This window comes from Melospiza georgiana, chromosome 19 (genome assembly GCF_028018845.1).
Source record: "Melospiza georgiana isolate bMelGeo1 chromosome 19, bMelGeo1.pri, whole genome shotgun sequence".
Classification (NCBI taxonomy): Eukaryota; Metazoa; Chordata; class Aves; order Passeriformes; family Passerellidae; genus Melospiza; species Melospiza georgiana.
Window position 1 is genome coordinate 2,355,306 of NC_080448.1, and position 23,537 is coordinate 2,378,842.

The 23,537-nt window shown below is 47.2% G+C and overlaps 2 protein-coding genes across 2 annotated transcripts; one reads left to right on the forward strand and one right to left on the reverse strand.

Annotated features, from left to right (window-relative positions):
- Positions 1-348: 348 nt before the first annotated feature.
- On the forward strand, positions 349-12,518 carry LOC131091522 (myeloperoxidase-like). The gene is made up of 10 exons (XM_058037639.1): positions 349-500; positions 2,529-2,658; positions 3,520-3,720; positions 3,814-4,129; positions 6,026-6,186; positions 6,625-6,877; positions 9,388-9,558; positions 10,327-10,564; positions 11,025-11,242; positions 12,478-12,518. The coding sequence occupies exons 1-10, from the start codon at positions 349-351 to the stop codon at positions 12,516-12,518; spliced, it is 1,881 nt and encodes a 626-aa protein (XP_057893622.1).
- A 1,857-nt stretch (positions 12,519-14,375) lies between these two features.
- On the reverse strand, positions 14,376-20,371 carry LOC131091567 (1-acyl-sn-glycerol-3-phosphate acyltransferase alpha-like). Its single transcript, XM_058037711.1, has 6 exons — positions 20,187-20,371; positions 18,780-18,913; positions 18,240-18,415; positions 17,906-18,001; positions 17,331-17,403; positions 14,376-15,078 (listed from the first exon to the last, which is right to left on the reverse strand). The coding sequence occupies exons 1-6, from the start codon at positions 20,369-20,371 to the stop codon at positions 14,933-14,935; spliced, it is 810 nt and encodes a 269-aa protein (XP_057893694.1). The 3' UTR covers positions 14,376-14,932.
- Between the last annotated feature and the right edge of the window lie 3,166 nt (positions 20,372-23,537).

Consider the following 23,537-nt stretch of genomic DNA (forward strand, 5'->3'; position numbering starts at 1 on the left):
GAAGGTTTCTCAGGGACAAAGCCCACTGGAGACTGTAATCACTGAAAACCCTTCATCTTCCACTTCTGCTCTGCACACCTAGGTCATACCACTCTGCAAACTCATTGTTTTGTTCCCAGCTGGGGTAAAACCTTCCTGGTGATGATGCTGTCCACACTTGCCTGAAAAATTGCTTTATGCCCACCCAGTTTCCCTAGTCCAGAGGGGAAGGGTGATCCACAAAAGGATTTAGGCACCAAATTAATAATTCCAATCCAGATGTTTTATATCCACAGCTCCAATTCCATGGGCTCAAATGCTGACCTAGAACACTGAGAAGCTGAAACAACAAAAGAAAAGTAGGATCAGATGTCACTCTACAGGGTTTGTCTTGCAGACCTGCTGAGCAGGAGACAGAAGGAGATGATTTCCAAGGGCACTGGCTGTGACTATCAGACTCGTTCCATTAAATGCCCAGAGAGGGACTTTTACCGGACCATCACTGGGGAGTGCAACAACAGGTAAGATTTCTGTGTGGACAAAGTGAGTGTCTTTATTCTGACCCAGGGTAGGTGATTTGTGAAAGTGCCTTTCGAAAAGGCAAGAAGAGTGAAGTGCTCAGTTTAATGAGCCTATAAAAGAGGATTCATTTCTACCTGTGCCTGTCAGGAAAAATATGTAACTCTTTAAAATATCTTTAAAACTTCTTTAAAATCTTCTTTAAAAAAAGATTTGCACCCACTGCCCTTTAGATGCTGCTTTAGATGAAGGAAAGGATCTTGGGGTGGGGGGCAGGTAAGAAGTTGAGAAAATTTTGAGGCTATGACTCAGCCTCTCATTTTGCTGGAGGCTAGAGGAAATCATCCCTCCACTCTTCCGTAGGGACGATACTAATTTCCCCAGCTGATTTAGATTATAATATTCAGCTGTTGATGTATCTCTGTGATGAGTAAGGGTGGAAATTAAATAAGACTTTAATTCTTGGTCCTTCCAACTTTGTGTATTGAACATCCTTTATCTGAGAAAATTAGTTCTCCAGGGTTTTTTTGCACATAGTTTCCCTCCAGGTTCAAAGCTGGGATCAAACATTTATTTCCTGTTGTGATTTTTAATTAATTTCTTTTTTAACCAGAAAATGACCAAATTTCTTCTCTGACAATAACAGTCAAAGCTCCTTGTCCTGCTGTGTCAGTGCCAGACCCCAAATCTGAGTTGGACTTGCATCCAATGTGCACCTGGCATGAAACAGATGTGCCAGATGTGATGACACAGCACAGCTCTGCAGTGGTGTGCGGGGAGCTCACACTCACTGGGGTGTTCCAGTCTGCTCCCCTGGACTCCGGGGCCTCCAGCCCTACAGGGACAGCATTGTCTGCCTGCTGGTAGGGTATGGAGTCTCTTCCACTGGGGACATTCCAGAACTATCTGGACACAGCCCTGTGCCTTGTGGTCTGAGCTCACCCTGCCTGAGCAGGGACATGGGACCAGGAGACTCCAGTGTGGTCTGTTCCAGCTGACCCATTGTGGGGTTTTGTGTCCATGCTGATTTGAGGCCCAGGGTAGGCTTGTCCTTGACCTTGTTGGGCTGTCAGAGAGATGGAGGGAGGCTTGAGGAATCCCTGGGGTGTTAATATTTTCCCAAGGATCTTGCTCAGCTTGAGGTGCACACCATGAAAACAATTTGCTTTCAAGGACAGTAATAAAACAATCAGAACAAGACCCTGGTGGTTCTGAGTTCTTAATATTTGATGGAATTGCTTCAGCTCTGGCACAGTCATTTTCCTAGAACATGCTTTTATTTCACAGCACATTGCTGTGAGCACTGGCTACTCCTCTCCTTTTCCAGTGCAGAATCATAGAATCATTTAAGTTGGAAAAGGCGTCCAGGACCATCAAGTCCAACCTTTGACTCATTCCCACCTTATCAACCAGACCAGAACCCTGAGTGCCACATCATATAGACATTGCCTGAGTTTTGTGCCCACAGGGCCACAGATCATTGGCTCAATCAGAATTCTTTTTCTTCTGAACACAAAATTCTGACTTTAGTAATTCAAACTTTTCAGAGCAGTGCAAGGCAACAACACAATGGCCACAGCTGCAGGCTGAAAGGGTCTGTGCAAAAACTTCCCCAAGGGGCAGCCTTGGCACAGATCCCCACAGAACTGGAGAATCTTCATCTTTGCAAGCTTCCATCCCCCAGCTGGACAAGACATGGCCACCCTCACCATGCTGATGGCCCTAGTGTGAGTCTGATTTTGAGAGGGCAGTGAAGACAGAGGTGGTAGAGAGATTTAAATGCCAGATAAAATTAATGCAGGTTTAACTGACAGACACAATAAATAGAGTGACACAAGGCACCTTTTTTAAAAAGTTGATTTTTCTCCACAGTCATAACCTTGGTATAATTTGCATCTTGGTGTTTTGCCAGTCTCATCCCTGTTACCAGCGTGTTCAGACATGGAATAAAGGGCTGTGAAATGTTGGTCTGTGCAAGGCTGCTGATGTTTGAAAAAATAACAGAAGTTGTTTTTCTGGTGATGCTGCAGAAATCACTCCCACCTGGGGTCCTCCAACCGCGCCTTCGCGCGCTGGCTCCCAGCCGTGTACGAAGATGGAGTGTCTGTTCCCAGAGGAGCAAGTGAAGGAAAGCGCTACAATGGATTCCCGCTGCCGCTGGTGAGAGTTGTTATCCTAATCCAGCCATGAGGAAGGACACTGCCCTCAGTGCACCCATCAGAAAGGAAGCAGTGGCAATATCTAAAGTGTAAATTGCTTGATCTTAGGCAGCTTTTCCACAACTGAGTTATTGCTCAGGTTAATATTTTTTGTTGGAGACAGACATGAGAAAAAGGTTATGGATGCTTTCCTAAGCAGTCTCCAAAGTGTACATCCCAAGGATTGCTGCAGCCAGTGCTCAAGGACACCAGGTTTGTATAAAATACAAGGCTTGGGAGTTCCTGGGCCATGTCCTTGACTTTCTGATGTTCACAAACAAGTTTCAGCTGGAATCGACTTTCCATGAAGCCAGGTTTGGTTGAAGGACAGTGTAGTCTACTTTTACACCTGATTGGATGGAGCTGAGGAATGACATGGAGCTGTGTAATGGCATAACTCTTAGTAATTTATCTAAAATAATCTTGTGCATAATCTACCACTACCTGAAAGAACCAGTTGTGGGTTGGCCTCTTCTCCAAGGGAACAAGTGACGGGACAAGAGGAAATAGCTTTAAATTGTACTAGAGAAGGTTTAGGATATTAGGAAAAATGTGTCCAATGACATAGTGGTTAAGCATTGGAGCAGGATTTCCAGGGCAGTGGAGGAGTCAATCCCTGAAGGCGTTCAAAAACGGGTAGACGTGGTAATTCTCCATATGGTTTAGAGGGAGTGAGAATAATCGGTCAAAGGTTGATGATCTCAGAGGTCCTTTCTGACCTTCATGATTCTGTGATTCCAAGATGTCTCAGTGGGAGTTCGAGTGAGAGGCAACCCCTCCACCGTGGCAGAGACAGTCACATTTTCATTTTGGTTTCCTGCAGGTTCGAAAAGTCTCCAATGAAATTGCTCACACGGCCAACGAGAACGTCACTGCAGACCGGCAGCTCTCGCTGGTCTTCATGCAATGGGGCCAGTGGGTCAACCACGACATAGACTTGGCCCCTGCCAGTGGGGAAGGAGCCAGCCTGGAGCTCCAGTGCCACACCAGCTGTGCCTTCAAGCCCCCCTGCTTCCCCATTAAGGTACCCCGACTCTCACCCATCCCACCATCTCTTACAGCAGCAAAAATGAAACCACAGGGCTTTCTGAGGCATCACTTGGCTTGTTTGCTTTAGTTCCCCCCTGATGACCCGCGGGCGCTGAGCCCCAACACCTGCATGCCGTTCGTGCAGTCGGCCTCCGCGTGCAGCCCCGGCGCGTTCCAGCGGGAGCAGCTCAATGCCGCCACGTCCTTCATCGACGCCAGCACCGTCTACGGCAGCGACGACGCCCTGGCCAGGAGCCTGAGGAACCTCAGCAGCCAGCTGGGCCTCATGGCCGTGAACCAGCTCTTCTGGGACGCGGGGCTGGAGCTGCTGCCCTTCGAGAACACGACGCACAGCGTTTGTGTGCTCACCAACAGGAGTGCCAACATCCCCTGCTTTAAGGCAGGTAAGGTGCAGCTGGGGGGTTTCAGTGGGTCATGATGTTATGAATATGAACAAGGCCAAAGTTTCTCCAGAGAAAGAGGTTCTTGTTTATTAAAATAGCTACAAGGAATGAAGTGCCCAGGATAAGTCCAGGCACCCACACAGCAAGCCAAAAACGAAACAGTGCGCTGACCCCAAGTGCACTGGGCTCTCCCAAACAAAAAGTATCCAAAAAGAAGAACCCTGACCCAACTGAACGCCCCACATTTATAGTCCCCTTCGAATCCGGCATTGGTGCATTTTGGATCTGCATGACGATTGGTCCATTTGCAGGCTTCTCATTGGTCTTTACCGCTATTCATTCTGGACCAATCGTTTCTGCAGGGCGTCAAATGATTGGTCAGATGTTTCATCCAATCTCTCTTCGACCTTGCCTTGCCCCATCAGACCCCTATTTCACCAAACCCTGGACCCTTCTAGCACATTCTAATAAGCCCCCCCCTTTAACATAATACAAATAATATAACATAATTAATACAATATAATTGAACTATATCCTATTTTAACTTAGCTTAACTTTTACCTATAACAATGAAGTCAAAAAGGGACAAGTATCTCTGTATGGGATCCTTGCAGGTCCCTTCCAACAGAGGATATTCTGTGATCCTGTGATATTTGAATGAGGCACTTCAAGACATGACTACGTAAGGGAATCTTCCCCCCAGTTAAAAAAGAAAAATAATCAAGCAACAATCGATTAATAAACATAAACATTATTTTAACTTCCCTAAAAATTATAGCAATTTGTTCTTGCTTTATGAAGTCTTTTCAAAAACATGAGAAATTTTCAATAGAATAGCCACCAGTGTTTAAAACTTCTCTGAAGCTTTTTTTCATCTACCTAGAATTCACCATTCACTAGAATGCCAATTGTCAGATTGTCAGTGCTGACTGAGAAAGCTGGGGCTGTTCAGTCTGGAGAAGAGTGGGTTGTGTGGAGACCTCACAGCACCGTCCTGGATCTGGAGGGACTACAGGGAGCCTGGAGAGAGACTGCATTAGTAACTGTAGTGGGAGGACAAAGGGGTATGGCTTCACATTGAAAGAGAATAGATTAAATTAGATATACAGAAGAAATTCTTCCCTGTGAGAGTGGTGAAGCCTTGGCAAAGGTTGCCCAGAGCAGCTGTGGCTGCCCCATCCCTGGAAGTGTCCAGGGTGAGGCTGAATGGGGCTTGGAGCAACCTGGGGTAGTGGAAGGTTGAAATGGGATGGGCTTTAAAGTCCCTTCCATTCTGTGATTCTATGATTCAGTTTTCAACCCAATCAAGACTAACAGTTAAACACTCTTAAGAAATCTAGTTAATTAATTAATTAACTAACCCACTCTACATCAGAAGAAAAGTCTAGACTAGTATGAAATTAAAAAAATACTAAAGACAAACACAGAACTTATTCAAATTTGAAGTGATCCATCACAGGAATAACATTTAAAAAAACATTATAAATGTGAAGCTTGCAAAATCAATCATAAGTGTACAGAGTGTTCTCATTTCCTCATTCTCTGCCTGTGAGAAGGGCTCCTTGCTGAGTGAGGAGATGCTCAGTGCTTCTTCCATCATCTCACAGAGGGTCTTCAGTGAGTGCCCTCCAGTTCTCATAAAATCACAGAAGGGTTTGGCATGGAAGAGAACTTAAAGACCATCCTGTTCCACCTCCTGGCATGGGCAGGGACACCTTTCACTGTCCCAGGTTGCTCCAAGCCCCATCCAGCCTGGTCTTGTGCACTTCCAGGGATGGGGCAGACACAGCATTATGGCCAGAAACATCATCACTTGTTACTTGACTGTCCTAACACCAAAACTTGCTTCTGAAATTGAAAGAAATGTACAAAATTCATAAAATATTTTCATTGTAGGTGACAAACGGGTGACAGAAAACCTGGGACTCTCTGCAATGCACACTCTCTTTGTCCGAGAGCACAATCGCCTGGCTAGGGAGCTGAGGAAATTAAATCCTCACTGGGATGGGGAAAAGCTTTACCAGGAGAGTCGAAAGATTGTGATTGCCATAAACCAGGTACTGATTACTCTTAACTGTTTATCATCCTATTCTTAACTGTTTATCATCCACAAACTTAGAAATGTTTTTTCTGTCAGGCTAAAGGAGGAAGATGTTTTGCCAAATCAGTGGAGTTATTTTTGGAAGTTGGAAATTGTGAATGAGGATAGTCCATCTGAGACAGCATGGATAATCAGAGCTTTTTTATGAGCCATGCTACTAATCTATCAATTATTTATTATATTAATGCATAAATTAATTATTAAATAAAATAATTTCACATTTTAAAATAATTTCTATCCATTATGCCAAACTTATTCCATCACTACAGCTCTTTTTTCTGAAGATTTTAATGAATTTTGCTGCAGAGAGTCCATGTTCATTCTCTGCACTTGACTTCTGATCCCATTTCTGCTGCAGCTGCTGGTAACTTGCTGTGCTCTTGTGGTTTTTCAGATCATAACATACAGAGATTACCTCCCACTCCTGCTGGCTGAGGAGACCAGCAGGTGGATCCCTTTGTACAGGGGTTACAATGAAAAGGTGGATCCGAGGGCCTCAAATGTTTTCTCCCTGGCTTTCCGATTTGGCCACACGTCGGTGCAGCCTTTTGTGTCCCGTTTGAATGAGAGCTTTCAGCCTTTGTGCTCCTCCTCCCACGTCCCTCTGCATTTGACCTTCTGTGCTCCATGGAGAATTGTAATGGAAGGTAAGAACATGGAGCAGTGGTCCTGGTCTGGTCCTGGGGTGGAGATCAGCTGGTCAGGCACACAGAACTATGGAATCCCAGAATCATTTAGGTTGGAAAAGATTTACAAGACCATCAAATCTGTGACCCCTGCCTTGTCACCCAGCCCAGAGCCCTGAGCAGCATGTTCAGTCATTCCTTGGACCCCTCCCTCCCAGCTCAGCAAGACATGACAGTAGAGTGTTCAAAATCCACTCGGACGGTGCAGCTGCTCCCGTGCTCCGGGAGGCAGGAGACTCCCTGTGCCAAATGTCCATCCACCAAAGTGGATGCCAATCAAAGCTCTTATATCCCCCTATAACCAGGAGACATGGACAGAGGGTGATGCATCCAGTTTAACTGAACTAAAGCAGCATCATTTCTTCCTAGAGGTGCCCATCTCTCTTCCTCCCTCTAACTGGAGTTGTGGGGTCCTGCTATTACACAGCTGAGATCTCCAGATAAGTCTTTCTGAAGAAGACTGAGATCTCTTCCAAAAGGGGTTAACTAGTTGTCATGGTTTGACACTGGCACAATGCCAGTGCCCCCATGAAAAATTCCTTCTCCCTGGCATCTGCTGTGAGGTGGTACCCGGAAATAAGCAAAGCAGGCTCCTGCTTAAGGAAAAAGAAAAAAAAAAACTTTATTAACTAAACTACAAAAAACTAAACTACACACAAAAGAAAAAAAAGAAAGAGACAAGGAAAATGAAAACCTCACAAAAACACTCTCCTCCTCCTCCCCCCTTAATTCCCAATACAATACGTCTTCCAAAATCACCAATTCTGGGTCCAGCACCACCCTTTAGAATGCTCAACTTTCAGTTCCTCAAGAGGAGAGGGAGTCCTTCCATGTGTCGTGGTGGCCTTTTCCGTCCTTGTTCCGGTGCTCTTACCACCGAACAAGAATCAGGGCTGCTTCCAGGGTTGTCTTTTTAAGGATGCTTTGTCCAGTTCCAGAAAAGCACAGTCTTCCACCTTTGGGACATCTGTCCCCCCCATATTTTATATACCCCCTGGGGCCGAGGGGTCCCCACACTGAATCTTCTTTGGCACTGGGACATTTCTCCCCCTGGACTCAGTCTCTGTATCACACGGAAACATGGCTCTGTCCATGGCTACACAAAAGTGTCCAGCATAAAATGACACTCCATCTTCCCCATTTTCCCAATCTCTCACTCTGTCTCTCCCTGGTCCAGACCTTCATCACTCATCTAGGAAGGGTTGATGTTCTGTGAAGTTTTCATTGTCCCAGAAGGGTTAAAAACTCCTCCAAGCGGCTGGACTCCTGGCTGCACCCCCCCCCCCCATCTCCTCAGCCGGGCTGCCTGCTGCCAGCACATATTTACTAAATTTCAAGGTAACGGCCACAAACGCAGGCTGCACTCTCTCTCTGTCTGTTTCCAAGGCGGGGGGGGGGGACAGGCTGCCCATTGCTTCCCGGCATTTCTTTACTTCTTCCTTCCACCCTTGGCGGGGGGCCAGGCCTACCTCTCCCGGGCCGGGCCGCATGGCTTTTCTCCTCCCCCCGCCCAGCCAGCAACTGGGCCGGGGGAGAGACCCAACTCCTTCCTGCCGGAAATCCAAAGAGAGCTCTGAAGGAAAAGAGCCCTGCTTTTAACTCCTTGGGTTTGTGGTCTCAAGAGGCGGATCCAATGCCCCACTGGTCAAACCCGGTGCTCATCTTAAAATCCGAACACCCATTGGTGACCACAGCAAAAACAACATATCCCAGATGTCCCATTTCCGGTCAAACCACGACACTAGTCATGAGAAATATAATTACAGTAGTGCAGCCAATTTTCCTGGTTTTGCTCATACTGTCTCCTTAATTGTTATGAAAAAGATGTGGACTGTCAGACATTATGCTATCACTACATTTAATGTTCTAATAAATGTCTGTCAACTAATAGTGAATTACAAGCAAAATTCATTGCAAAACCTAAAACCTTGGAGAGACCCCGAAGCACCAGGACATAATGGAGCCTGGCAGGCTGAGGAGCAGACTTAGAAAGGGACTGGTGCATGGCAAGTGGATTTAGGAGTGTGGAAGGAAAAGCTAAGGGATGGGGAGGGATAAGGAATTTAGTTACTATGTGGGGCTTTATTTACTGGCACCTGCAGACATGTACAGGTCCATACAGGTAGCCCTGTGAGGGTGCCCAGAGCAGCTGTGGCTGCCCCAGCGCTGGAAGTGTCTGGGGCCAGGATGGACAGGGCTTGGAGCAACCAAGCTGGGACTGTGGGAGGTGTCCCTGCCCATGGCACAGGTGGAATGAGAGGGGCTTTAAGGTCCTTTCCAACCCAAACCACTCTGTGATTCTATGATTCTGTCATTCCATGATTCTCTGATTCCATATACACATGGTGAAATGAAAATATGAAGATGAAAACCCCACCCAGCCCATAGTAGACTGTTTCAGCTGCATGAAAGGGATCATCAAAGCTGCACCTTGGCACAAAAAATCTTTCCTTGCTTTGAAATGGCTGCAGGAGGCATCGACCCCCTGATCCGAGGCATGGTTGTGGACCATGCAAAACTGATGGAACAGAACCAGCTGCTCATTGAGGAGCTCCAGAACCACCTCTTTGAACAGACAGAGGTGATGGGTCTGGATCTAGGAGCCATGAACATGCAACGGGGAAGAGACCATGGCCTTCCAGGTAAGGAGACACAAGTCCACACCTCCTGTGAATGAGACTGTTTTTCCTTCTTCTGCTTATTCCATGAATGAATTAAGCTTTTTCTATACTAATGGGAAGAACCCATTGATTTGAGGCTGAAGGATGGACAGACAGTCAAGCTCAGGGAATAAGAGGTTTATGTATGATAAAAATCTTTTTGTAAGACATACGACAAGGACAAAAGGCTTAGAAATCAAAGATGATATTGGGGATAATGTAAGAAAGTGGGTGAGAGACTGAAAGTAGAGACACAAGTGACCAAATTAGGCTTTCACATGGGCTTGGACACCTGCCCTGTGATTTGTTCATTGCCCACAACCTTGTCTTGTGTCCCAGACAAGCCAGAGTCCTGAGCAGAAGCGACTTGCACCCACATGTGGGACTGCCCCATGTGCTAGAGAAGAACAGGTGCTTTTGGATTAAACACAACCAAATTTCTTCTTTTCTAAGAATTTGATCTTAGAAATTTTGCCTCCCAAAGCTGCAAGGACTGATGCATTCACCCACAGCAGTAGAAAGATTTAACCAACAGGATAAGGTGTAGTCACAAAGATGACCCAAACTGTTTATTTAGTGTACATATGAGAAAATATTTGAAAATATGACATTTGTTGGGACTGCCCAGACAATAGTGCCTTCCAGATCCTTTAATACAAAAAGAAGAAGCAGGCAGTTCTCATGGGCCAGGAAAGGTGCTTTGGAGATGTGGTGGTGAGTCCTGGTCATCTACTGCTCCTGCTTTTGTAGGTTACAATGCCTGGAGGGGCTTCTGTGGGCTCTCCCAACCCCAAACTGTAGAAGAACTATCTGAGGTACTGGGCAATCCCAAACTGGCCAAGAAGTTCATGAATGTGTATGGGACACCGTACAATATTGACCTGTGGATTGGGGCAGTTGCAGAGCCCGTGGTTCCCCAGGGCAGAGTTGGGCCCCTCCTGTCCTGCATTATTGGCACCCAGTTCAGGAACCTGCGAGATGGGGACAGGTGAGAGATACATTCCTGTGGCATTTTTTAGGGGGTAAATGCTGACTTTTCCTGTGACACACTAATCCAACCCATTCACAGCACTCCAGGGAGTGCTCCCAGCCAGGCTCATCCTTTAATTTCAGCCCAGTTGCCAAAGGATGTTTTTGTCAGCCTGTTTCTCTTGATTCATGTGGCTGGGAAGTACCAGCTCCAGATCATGGGGGATCTGCTGTGGCCTCTGCCTGAGGTGTCTTTTGCTCTCAGGGCATAAATCCCTGCATCCCAGCAGTCTGCTGATGCTGTGTGGAAGAGGCAGGCTCTCTGTACTGGCAGAACCCAGATCTGGCCACACTGGAGACACCTCTTTCTAAAGGGGTGTTCCTAGGGAAGGTGGATTAAGGACCATTCAGACTCACCTTGATCAGGTTCTCAGCAAGTAACCAGAGATTATAAACTGCTTCTGAAAATTTCATTGCAGATTCTGGTGGGAAAACCCAGGAGTTTTCACTCCACAACAGTTGCAAGCATTGAGAAAAATCTCAGTGTCAAGGGTGATCTGTGACAATACTCATATCAAAAAGATACCCAGGGATGTGTTCAAGATCAACACTTATCCTGAGGACTTCACTGATTGCCAAGAGATTGATGTGCTCGACCTCTCATCCTGGAAAGAGGAGCCTGAGAGTGCCACAAAAGGTACCAGTGGTCTAAGATCTGTCAAAAATAATAAATGCACTATTAGGTCTTTTCCACACCTAAAAAATTGAAAGAATTAAGGTTTCCACAGTGATTCTACCCCCAAAAGACGATGACTGTCCATTTAGCTACACTCAGACAGCACTGGAGGCAGAGGTGCTGTTAACTGTGTTTCCAGGCAATCCATCACTTTCATCATACCTTATTTCCTGCCTCTTCCTTTCAAGCAGATGGCAAATCCCTCAAAATCCAGACTGTTCTGGACCTTGGGAATGTGTCTTCTAAAGACCTTATTTCATAGTCTTTTCTGACAGGAAAGGTGTTGATGAAAAAGCAACTAGAATTAGGCAACCTGTTCCAAAGTCTTACTGTGCTGCTCCAAGCTCCTGCTCTCTCCTCATCTTCCCCAAACCTTTAAAGCAGTTTAAGGTATATCTGGAGTAGTTTTGAGCTGTATGGCCTCACACACCAACAGCTGAACAAACCTGATCAAAGGTGTGCCACAGTAAAACAATGTCTTGGTCAGAGATGTGGACACTCAGGGTCCTACTAAAACACTCTTGACTATGGGTCTCCCAGCTGAAATGATGTGGGAGAACAGAGGCTTGAAGAATGGACTGGACTAGATTGGATTATTTTTCCTTCTGACAACCCATTTATAGATGATCACAATACCTAGGGATCACCTACACTGTCCTTCTGCAAGGCACAGACAACAAAGCATCTCCATGCAGTTCCTGTATTGACTTTGAGTAACTATTTGAGGGAAACACTGTTGTTTAAGACAGATATTTGCACTTAAAGGCTAAATTATGGTGGCTTCACCTCATTCTTTAGGACCTGAGTCCAGCTTACCTTCTCTCTATACAACAGAGGTTTTTTCATTTCTTTTTTTATCATATTTTTATGGTCACTAAAATGTGCTGAGCTGCTTCCAGTGGCCCTTTTCTCATCAGGCTTGGGGGAAGTCAAAGTGTTTGTGTAACCCAGAGAGAGTTAAATTCCAGGGCTAAAAGCAGTTGTTAGAAGTTTAACCTTTTGAAATGTCAAGAAATTTTCCCCAAACCACACATTCTAAGGCTGGAAGGACCACAATGTCTCAGAGGTGCAAGGATACAGGGATGAGAAAAAGGTGGAAAGAACCAGTGTATCCAGGAAAGACTTTGTGCCTCTCAGCAGCTTTTTCTTGCTTTATTTTTCTTGCTTTTTATTTTCTTGCTTTATTTTTCTTGTAGTTTCTAATCCTACTCATCAGACCAGCGTTGGAAACCCCTAATGGTGGCACTGAGCTGCTCCTGGGAAACTCCTGCCTGGACATCAGGCTCCAGTGGCTGCTGCTGACTGAACATCAGCACATGGTTTCCCAGAGGGAAGCTCAAGACTATGCATTCTGTTTTATTTACTGTAATGTGATTTTTTTAAAAATATCATTTATTTGAAAAAAACTTTCAGTAATGTAAGTCTTCAGATGAAAGGGCAATGATATTTTATTTTCTGTTGCCCTAAAGAATTGATCAGAGGCTTTCTGACTCTCTAAAAATGTAATTATGACAAGATTTTTTACTTCCCATCCTGAATGGCTGTCAAACCTGCATGCTGGCATGCTTGCATTGCAAAATCAAACTCCTTATCCTTTTACCTGCTCAGAAATTAGCACATTCATGTAATCTTCACCAAAACTTTCCCAATCTCCTGGTTTTGCACAAGAGAAGGAGCTGTTTAGGCTGCTCCTAATCAGCAGTGAGATTTCAGCCTTTGAAGTCACTGAAGCATGGCAGGTGCATCTTGAAGCTTTGAAACAAGTTTTATTAAAATCCTACAGTGAATCTGTGTGGTTTGGGTATTCTGGGCAGTAATAAAACACATCCTTGTGCACTCACCTACAGTTGGCATCAATGACAGGCTGGGGACAGAGGGGTTGGAAATCCTTCTATCAGAAAAGGTCCTGGGGGAGCTGGTTGACAGTGGCTGAACAAGATCCCAAGTGTGTCCAGGTGGGCAAGAGCCCAATGGCACCTGGGCTGTGCCAGACACACTGTGACCAGCATGACCAGGGCAGTGCCTGTCCCCATCTGCTGGCACTGCTGAGACCTCGCCTCAAATTCTGCGTTCAGTTTTGGGCCTCTCACTGCAAGAAAGACATTGAAAGGCTGGAGCATGTCCAGAGAAGGTGATGGAGCTTGGGAAGGGTCTGGAGCCCCAGGAGCAGCTGAGGGAGCTGGGCAGGGGCTCAGCCTGGAGCAAAGGAGGCTCAGGGGGCCCTTGTGGCTCTGCACAGCTCCTGACAGGAGGGCACAGCCGGGGGGGTCGGGCTGTGCTCCAGGGAACAGGGACAGGAGCAGAGGGAACGGCCTCAGGCTGGGCCAGGGCAGCTCAGGGGGGACAGCAGCAGGAATCTCCCCATGGAAAGGGGGCTCAGCACTGCCAGGGGCTGCCCAGGGAGGTTTGGAGTGCCCATCCCTGGAGGTGCCCAGGGAAGGGCTGGAGGTGGCACTCGGTGCTCTGGGCTGGTTGAGAAGGTGAGGATCAGTCACAGGTTTGACTCCATTGATCCTAGAGGCCTTTTCCAACCTTAATGATTCTGTGAATATGTGTGGGATTCTGTGCAAGTCACACCTGTGACCAAAACAGTCTTTGGCAATGGTTCATAGCAGCACAAAAAAGCAAATCACATCGTGGCTGGTGGGCATCATCTGACAGAGAAAACAGAAGGCTGGACTCAGAAATCAGGAGCTGCAGCTCCCAGTGAGTGTTTGAAAGATATAAAAGTTGTGCTAAAAATCATGAGGTTATCATAGAATCATCACAGAATTGCAGAATCAGTAAGGCTGGAAAAGCACTCCAAGATCATCGAGTCCATTAACCCAGCACAGCCAGGTCAACAGCTAAACCATGTCCCTAAGCACCAGATACACACATCTTTTGAACAGTTCCAGGGAACAGTTTTTTGAACAGTTCCATCTGGGTATAGCAAGGATATTAGGCAGCATACTCCTGCAATTTGCCTCTGGTTTCTGAGCCCCCAGACATGTCCCTCTTGCACTTTGAAGATGTGCTCAGCCCTGAAAGTAAAATCTTCCACAGCTTAAAAGAAAAGCTAAATATGCCAAAGAAACCACCAAGCCCTGTAGACACACGTAAGGTCTTTAATTCCCCTCTCCCAAAGCTGCCTTGGTTTCTGTCTCTCGTGGCAGAGGTACCTCTCAAATCCTCCCCATGGAAGAGGAAGAAAACAGCACCATCTCCTGAGTGTATTCCAGGGCAATGTGGGCAACCCTGAAACCCCAGAACAGCCACTTCCCAGGCAGCATGGTCACAGGCTTGGGATCAGTGCCTCCACCTTGTTGGATCTGAACAGGGAAAGGTGGTTATAAGCAGGCAGCAATGATGACAGGAAGGGCCCAGCTCTGCCTGGGGTCCAGCTGGTGGGGCATTCTCAGCAATATGATTACACAGAAATGTCCAGCTGTCCATTGTGTGTCTGTCTCGCTGGGTGGCAGCGAGAGTGGTGATCTCTAGGAGGAACAAAGAACATTCCTGTTGGAAGCTTCTCTTCTTGGTGGATGTTTTACCTGTCTCTGGTTTGTCAGTGTTGCAATCCACAATTGTCTCTGCTGCCAGACCTTCCTGTGGTTGTCATGGCCTCCCCTCCACTGTGGCACACACAGCTGGAGCTGGAAGATGAGATTGCTAATGGGAAGCTCCATTGGTCATTCCCGATATGCCCTGGTAGGCAGAGAGCATGGAGTCACGGACCTGCTCCGTCAGCTTGGGAACATCGTCTGGGCCCAGGCCCAGCGTCTCCACCTCGGGCAGGATCTGGATGATCATCTTGCCTGGAAGAACATGAGATGGAGAAAAAAAACCCCATGAGTGGTATGGAAGAGCCAGAGGCAGTACAGCAGGAGGGTTGGTGCCAACCAAGGAAATGCTCTCATTCCCACCCCAGTGGTGTGGGAGCCCAGTCACATCCCAAATGTAGACAGCAAAAACCCAACCTGGGCTTTGCCCATCCACTGAGAGCATACGAATCATAAATATGGAAAGAGGTGAATCTCTCCTCCAACACAATGCAATATAGGATGGGTTTCATATAGGATAGGTTTTCACAGTGGTAGGGTCACAGGGTCTGTCTAGATCATGGGCAAAGAGATGTCTAATACAACACATCCAAACTGGCTGTGCTCTGTCTATGTATACCAAATTTAGCATGGTCCCTCCTTCTAGAAACACACTTTGGGATGAGGGAAATTGTGGCCAGGATTCCGTGGTATGTTAGATTTCTCTGGGGAAGCACCTAAGCAATGGACTGGTGTAAACTGGAACATACTGGGGAGCTGCCATCATGCTCTCCTGTTCTGGCACCAAGAGTTCCCATTTTGGGCCAGTGGAGACAAGACAGTGCCTGCACAGACAGGAACCTGGGGATCTGGGGAGAGCCTGTGACGTGTTATAATGTTCTTGCATGGCCTAACATGTGTGCCTGGAAAGAGATCCAGCAGTCCTGTCAGCAGAACCGTGGGAAGGAGGCAAAACAAGCGTAGAGAAGAACTTCACAAAAGAAAACAGTTTGTCATGTTGGATGGGGCTTGGAGCAATCTGGTCTAGTGGAAGATGGTAAGGTGTGGAATGAAATGAGCTTCAAGTCCCTTCCAACCTAAATCTTTTTGTGATTCCATGATTCTGTGTTACCTGCCTGCACACCTTACCCCAAAGTCAGGCTGGTACTTCACTTCACTTGCTCCTACTAAAAGATCAGAGTGATGACAAGGCTGTGCTGAAAATTCAGGTCTCTTGGGAACAGACTGCCAGCAAGCACCAGACATGTTCCATGAATGACAGTGTCCAACACAGGCACAGAGCCAGGCTTTCAGTGCAGCCAGAGCACTGCGGACACAGGGAGCTGGCCTGACCCACGGAGCTGCTCGGCGTGCAGGAATCTTGACCACCATCTTCAGAATCAGCTCTGGCAAAACTTCCAGATGGGGGAAGTGGAAAAGTACAAGGATTCTTTCTTCAGCAGTTCAGGTCCTGACTGTTAAACAGCCATTTGGAAAATGGCTCAGAGATCTGCTGATAGTGGAATTAGCTAACCATAAATTCCCAGGGTGACTGAAGTTGTATAGAGGCAAATATACATGTGACTGCAGAAAGTCTTTCTTAAATACCTCAGGAAATTCTTGGAATCTCCATCCTTGGAGTAAATACATTTTCTGGACTGGTCACAAAGCTAACTCATCTGTCTTTAGACCTGGCCTTGCTTAAAGCAAAATGTTCAGCTTTTTCCAAGGTCCCTCCCCACAAGGTTATGCTCTGATTTCCCAGAGCATGGATGTGAAGGAAAAGGAACAGTCTGGCAGAATCCCTGGTCATGGTCCTATTGACTCTCAAGTAGGGGAACACTTCCAGATCCAAAAGACTTTTGTCTGTGAACAGGGAGAGGATAAATCCAGCAGGTGAAAGATGACCGGAAACGCAATTCCATATTTATCATTTCCAGGTGTCTGCTTGCAAGGGAATGACTACACCCAGGCACAACAATGGGAGGAATGAGAATTTCAGATGTAGATCCTCCTCTTAAGGAACACCAGGGATGGCCTGGGAAAGTGGCAAGTGGCAGAAGTCCATTTTAAGATGGGTGGTAGCTAAGGGAGAGAAGGAACATGATGGGTTTCTTTTCTCTGTTGGTATTTGTACCATATTTTTCTGCATTTTCCGTCTGAAGTCCACGACCTGTGTTATTTTTTCCCCTAAAATTTTATCAGTGGCCAGTTGAAATTTTTGTTACCATAAATGTTTCCTAGCTCTCCATGCACCTGCAGACCCAAGGGCAGTCGGGGTGGGGGTCAGGGACAGGACTCTGCTGCTTCTCCAAGTTCTCTTGGACAGGTATTGGACAAGCAGTGAGAAATCCATGGGGAGAGAAAAAAGTGATGCCTGAAATGTCCCATTTCACCCCAAGATGACAGAAACTGCTGTTTTCTGGGCGCCATCTCCATATTAAATGTGGTCCTCTGCCCACCCCAGTCATGGCTCCAAGGACTGAGCTTACATCACCACTCCATTCTTTGTCCTAGGTCATCCTCACCTGGTGTAAATTTCTTCTCCTTCTGGTTGTAGAAGTTGTTGTAGGACGACAACACTACAGGAATAATGGGAACCTGGAGGGGAGGCAGTCTACAATGAATATGCACATCTCCTTGTCCTTTCTCCAAAATTCAACTAATGTTTTCAGGGCAATTCTGCACCTTGTTGATAATTATCACCATCAGTGTCACAGCAGACACTCAGAGGATTATTTGAATATTTAGATAATTTAACTGTATCACCTCATATCCTTGGATTTTGTATTTTCATCTCTGTATTTAGGCCAACAACAGTGGATTGTCAAATTTCTATCTACAGAGGCCAGCTCAGCAGAAACTTCGCTGTGGAGGTCCAGGGCTCTTGTCAAGGTCCCCCCACTTTTATCCCAAGCTATAACAAAGGTTTTACACTTGTCTCTCTGTTTCTGAAACAGACCCCTCCTGTGCCACCTGCAAACCCCGAAGGCTCCTGGATATGTACACAATCCATAGGGAAGCCAGGGACCAGTACCCTGGTTTGCTGGTGGACCACAGGAGGCAAATCACACTCCAGGGGCAGAAGGAAGGTGGGTCTCACCTGGGCTTTCACAGCCAGCTGGAAGGCCCCACGTTTGAAGGGCAACATGGAGCCACCATGGTTGCGAGTTCCTTCAGGGAAGATCAAGACACGCAACTGCAGGAAGGAGAAGACATTAGGGCAGAAGGACCTCCAGGTACAATTCTAAGTCACTGCAGAGGGTCGGTGCCCTGGGGCTCATCTCTGTACCCCTGCCCTCCATTCCTGGGCACAGAACACACTGATGCTCTCACTCTGTTCTGCTCGGAGCCCAGCCCAGAGACAAAGATCTCTTTCCACCCACATTCAGATTCCTGTTTTCCAGCGGCTCCTCATTGGACTCCTCCCCACTCACATTGTCCTTGTGCAGGGAGTGTGCCACCTCTGTCAGGGTGCCAATGGACTCTTCCCTCCTCTTGCGGTCAATGAAGATGACCCCTGAGAGCCAGCACGCCAGGCCGAACGTGCCCATGTACAGGATCTCCTTCTTTGCAATGGGCACACAGCGCCTGGGCAATATCTCCATCATCACTGCAAGGGGACAGCCAGAGCAGAACAAATCATCACCTGCACTCAGGACTCCTCTAGATTCTGGGCAACAGCCCTCTGCTCTAGGGGGTGCCATGCCTGAAGCTTCATAGAATCCCTGGGGAATTTTGGGGTGCTCCCGACCATCCACTCAGGACTGGCACTGAAGGAGAGCAGCTATGAGAGGGCTGTGGTCAGCTGAGAGCCTTGTCCCCATTCCCTTGGAGAGGGTGATGCTGATGTAGCTTGAAAATGCCTCTGATACCCTGGAGACCAGCCCTGGCTTGGGGCTGGCTGGTGAAGGGCTCTGTAGCAGCCACTCCTGCCCTTCTGCCTGCCTGGAGCAGGAGGCAGGATCACCACATACCCAGGATGTCAAGGGAGGTCTGGTGATTCAGCACCAGGACAAAAGGTTTCTTTGTCCTGAGGTTCTCCTTGCCCTTCACCACTATCTGAATGCCAAAGATGTATTTGAGTGGCATGGTCAATGTGCGCAAAAACCTGGAAAAGAGGAGTGGAAATTAGCCAAAGAGATGTTGAAATTTGGGACCAAACTTCGCATCCAAGCCAGCCCACCTCACACTCTGCTTCTGCTGGTTTCCCACTGACATGGCTTTGACCATGACTTGGAGAACAATTAGTGTCCCTCTGCAGCTAATTATTTAATTACCGAAAACAAATACACCTTGCAGGTTTCCCTCAAGCCACATGACCCACAAATGACCCAGCAACTACAGCTTCAGAAGTTCCACAGATCAACCAAATGTTAGATAATACCCAGATTCACAGCACACCTTTGTACTCTGCTTTCCTCCCCACCTTGCTGGTTTGGGAATAGGGCTGCAGTAAACATGTGCCTAACCTTGCTGACTGTGGAAAGAGAGGGATTTGCCTTTAGGTGACATTAGGCTGCAACACTGGGAGTCTTATTTGAAGAGATATTGCTAAAATAATATTTTAAAAAATCAGGCACCAAAGTTAAGAGGTGAACAAAATTTCTCAAAGCAAAAGGCTGATGCTCAGTTTGGAGATATGAATTCACTCTGAAGCATAAATGGAATAGTAAGTCCTGCTTCTGCAGCACTTCAGGAGGGTTCAAGCACTGTGGTACCATGTAGCAGAGTCATCTTTTTATCCTCACTCAGCCCAGGTTCCTGATTGCCACCACTGATCACTCCTGCTCATGCAGCCTCCAGGTGAGAGCACATCTTAGAGAGTCTGAATGGAATCTGGAGAGATAGGATGGGCAGCTATGGGATGGGCTGGGGGATCACCAGACCTGGGACACCAGGCTGTCACTGAGCTGATGGGAACACCAGCGCCCATGCAGGGGCCAGCACTGCACCATGGTGATGTCTCAGGTGTGCACTGGCCCAGAGTAGAAAATGGGAAGAGACCCTGGAGTGGCTTTCGCAACACAATAGAGTGCTTAGCCGTGGGGAAGAGGGAAATACAGCTCCAAACACCAGATGAGAGAGCTCTAGTAAAAACAGCAATATGTATTCCATCCAGGTTGTTGGCATTACCTGCTTTGGCAAATCTATGTCACCTTTTACATCCTTTCTTTCCCTAATCTGTTATTATTTTTATCAACCCCAAACCACTATTAAAACCCACACCCCTTCTCTGAATTACAGAGTCTCTCATCTCCCCAGATCATTATAAAACTGATCCCTCCCCTCCACAGCACACCCCCAGGACCCTCCAAATCAAAGCACTGGACAGAGTGGACTCTATCCATGCTCAGGGCAGAAAGGAGCCACAGACAACTTACATCATGTTTTCCACGTTACGTCCACGAGGAATACTGAGGATGGCAACTCCAATGCTTATGGTGAAGAGCCACAACTTATAGAAGGTCATCTTGCAAAAGAATCTGAATGCAGGTTTCACCTGGTAGAGGACTAGAAAGGCAATGAGTAGACAGGTAAAGGGGTAGTGAAGGAAGAAAAGCTCCATCCTTCCAGCCCAGAGCATGTTGAGCAGAGCAGTGAATGAGTCACAAGCAGCTGGTGATGTAGAGCAGAGGTGAGACTCCCTCCATCAGCTGTGTGTGGGTGGTGCAAAGCTGGAATGAGGTTTGAGAGCGAGGCACAGCCAGGCTGTGCTCTCTGCACTCACCGTGGGAAGCTGGTTTAGCAACAGCACTGCAAGAGTTCCGTGAGGGCTGGACGGCAACAGGGCAAACACACCAGCAAAGCTGTCTGTGAGCAGGGCTGCGGGGCTGGCAGCGCTTGGAGAGCCCCTTCAGGGGGCTCTGGGAATAGAAACCCTGAGGAATTGTAAGAAACTCTTTAGTGGGGAAGAGCAGGATGTATTGGACAGCACAAACCCTGCCAAGATAAACTGTGGCTGTCTCATCTCTGGAAATGTCAAAGACCAGGTTGGGGCATGGAGCAACCTGAGATAGTGGAAGGTGTCCCTGCCCATGGCAGGGCTGGAACTAGATGATATTTAAGTCCATTCCAGCCCAAACTGTTCCATGATTCCATGATTCTATGACCCCAGGCTGTCTCACTTTGTGCAAACATTGGTCTTCACCAAGCAAGATGGCTGCAAGGATCAGAAATCAGTATTTTCAGGGGAGAAATACAGTCATCTGAGCAGTCAGACCCTGCACTATGCATCCAGGCACTGGAGGGACCAAACTGAGCAGCTGGACATTCCACATGCACAGTGGGAAAAGTGGGAAAAGTGCCACAAGTCTAGAGAAAAAAAAAAGCAAGAGCAGTGATTCCCAATGTTTTCCTGACAAGAGACAGATGCATGTTCAGACAGAATCTGCATAAGCAAGGAGCAAATCAGGAAAATGCAGGTATAACCTGGAACAGCTCCAACTGCATTTCATCTCCTAAAACAACTGCATGAAAAGGAACTTTGCAGTAGCCAGAATGACTGGGCTGAAAAACAAATGTTTCATGATTTATCATCTGCACACCAGACTTTGCGCTAGGAGCTGGCACTTCAAAGGAGCAATAATTCTCAATTCCAGTCAGGTCTGAGAGCTGCAGATTCTCAAAAGGGAATAGCCCAAGGACCCATAAAACCACAATGACCATCACCCAAAACCGAAAGAACAAAGTCAAATCCTTTACATCAGTAAAATGGGCAAGACTCAATGATATTTCCTGAAGAAATATCTGAAGAAAGACATAATAATATAGAAAGACATTGCCTGTGCTCCCTGCTCCTCTGTCTTAGCCATGGACCATTCTTCTCCTGATTTTCATTGGAAAACTGAAGAGAGGTGACTGCAGCCTCTCCTCTCAGCTCTCCCAAGGCTTCCCTGCAACCACAGGAGAGGCAGCCAAAGCAAAGAGCTTCTCCACAGCCTCTGAACTGTCCCTACACCAGCACATGGACACTACAAGAGCCCCATGTGTGCGCACTGGGACCCTCTGAACTGGTGCTTGCAGAGACCAGGTCCCTGGGGGAGCCAGAGCTTAGAGAAAAACCACGGCTTCTTTCAGCTTCTCCAAGGTTTGATCCAGCAAATAGTTCCCTTTCTATGTCTGTCAACCTTTCCTGTAACTCATCTGCACAAAATTGTGGCCTTTTGCAACTAGGAGGAGGTTGATTTGATGCACAACTGGTTCATCCTGACCTACCAGAAAGAGGTTCCTAAAATGTAATGCCAGTGAAAGGAGTGGAATGGCTGTCTTGCACTAATGGCAGTGGTTTCCAAACCAGGGTGCTGTTGTGAGGCTCCTGCTGTAGAAGGACATCAGGAGGTTTGCAGGTCAACCAGCTACTCACAGCAGGGTTAATTGAAAATCCAGGGAGCTTGCTCAAGGCCTAGATAGTTTGGAAGAGTACCCAAGATTGGAGATCCCAAGATTTCTCTCATCCCTGTGTCTGCATCACATCACTATCACAGGGAATAATGTTTGTCTTTGTCTGAAGGTTACTTCCTTTCTTGCAACCTGCATCTGTTACCTCTTGTGCTTCCCCTGTGAGCCCCTGGGAAGTGTCCACCTTCACAGCTCCTCCTTAGAGAGACATAAATCACTCCCACTCTCATTCTTCAGACTGAGCAGATCCAGCTTTCTCAGCCTGTCTCTGCACCCCACTGACCACCTTGGTGGGCATCCACTGAGGAAAAATGTACTTGGCACTGGGAGAAGGACCTGACAGGATGAACTAGGGATGGACATCCAGCTGGGGGAGGCTGCTGGTGAGAAAGAAAGTGAATGAGGCCTCAGCAGAGCTGGGAGGGAGAGATGCCCTCCTGAAACCAGCAGCAAAGGTTGATCAAGGCAAACCATCCCATCCCAGCTCCTGCAGGAGGCAGCCCCCACCTCAGGAGCTCCACTGACCAAGGCAGGCACATGCCAGGCACCCTGTGGATAGTCCCCATGTACCAGCACTGCATATCTTTGATCAAGTTGATAAATAAGTCAAATTGTCCAAATTTCAGCTTGGCTAGAAAGAAAAAATCATCTGTCTGTGCTCAGTGCACACAGAGAGGCTGCAGGTGCTTTTGAGCCAGTCACATCCTCCCCCAGAGGGGAACTGCTGAATTTGACAGGTATTGAATGATACTCTGCCCCAGGTGGGCTGAGCACACACACAGCTATGCCACAATTAGACAACCAGGATGGCAAACCAGAGCTGGAGACACTGGGACACCCCAGCCAATAACTCCCACCCATCAGTGCTGACTTTCACACAGGAGTTGGGGTCAGAGGCTTCAGCAAGAAATACCTTATTTCATGAACAACACACAGCTTCTGGAACTGCCCTTTCCCAATATTCCCACAGAAAACCTGCCACCATCCTCCACTCACGTATGGTTGCTGCACCTTTTATGAAATGTAAAGAACATTTTGGCCTCAGCCCAAAATCGCAATTTATTAAGCAATACCAGGAATACAGCAGATTACAGAGGAAGGAGAAAGTGGGTTTGATCCCTTCCAGGAAAAGGCAAAAAGCTGGATTGAAATCAGAATAGTTACTTCTTTCTTTTATGTTCAGATTGTTTTTATCTTTGCCAGGCCACATCCCAGCTCTACAGGCCAGTGCTGAGTCACTCTGGCTCATGCCAGGCCTCAGGAATAATTTGTCACAGGTTTCTGTCACATCAGAGGATGTTTTGGGCATTCTGGACTGTGAGAAATAATAGTGA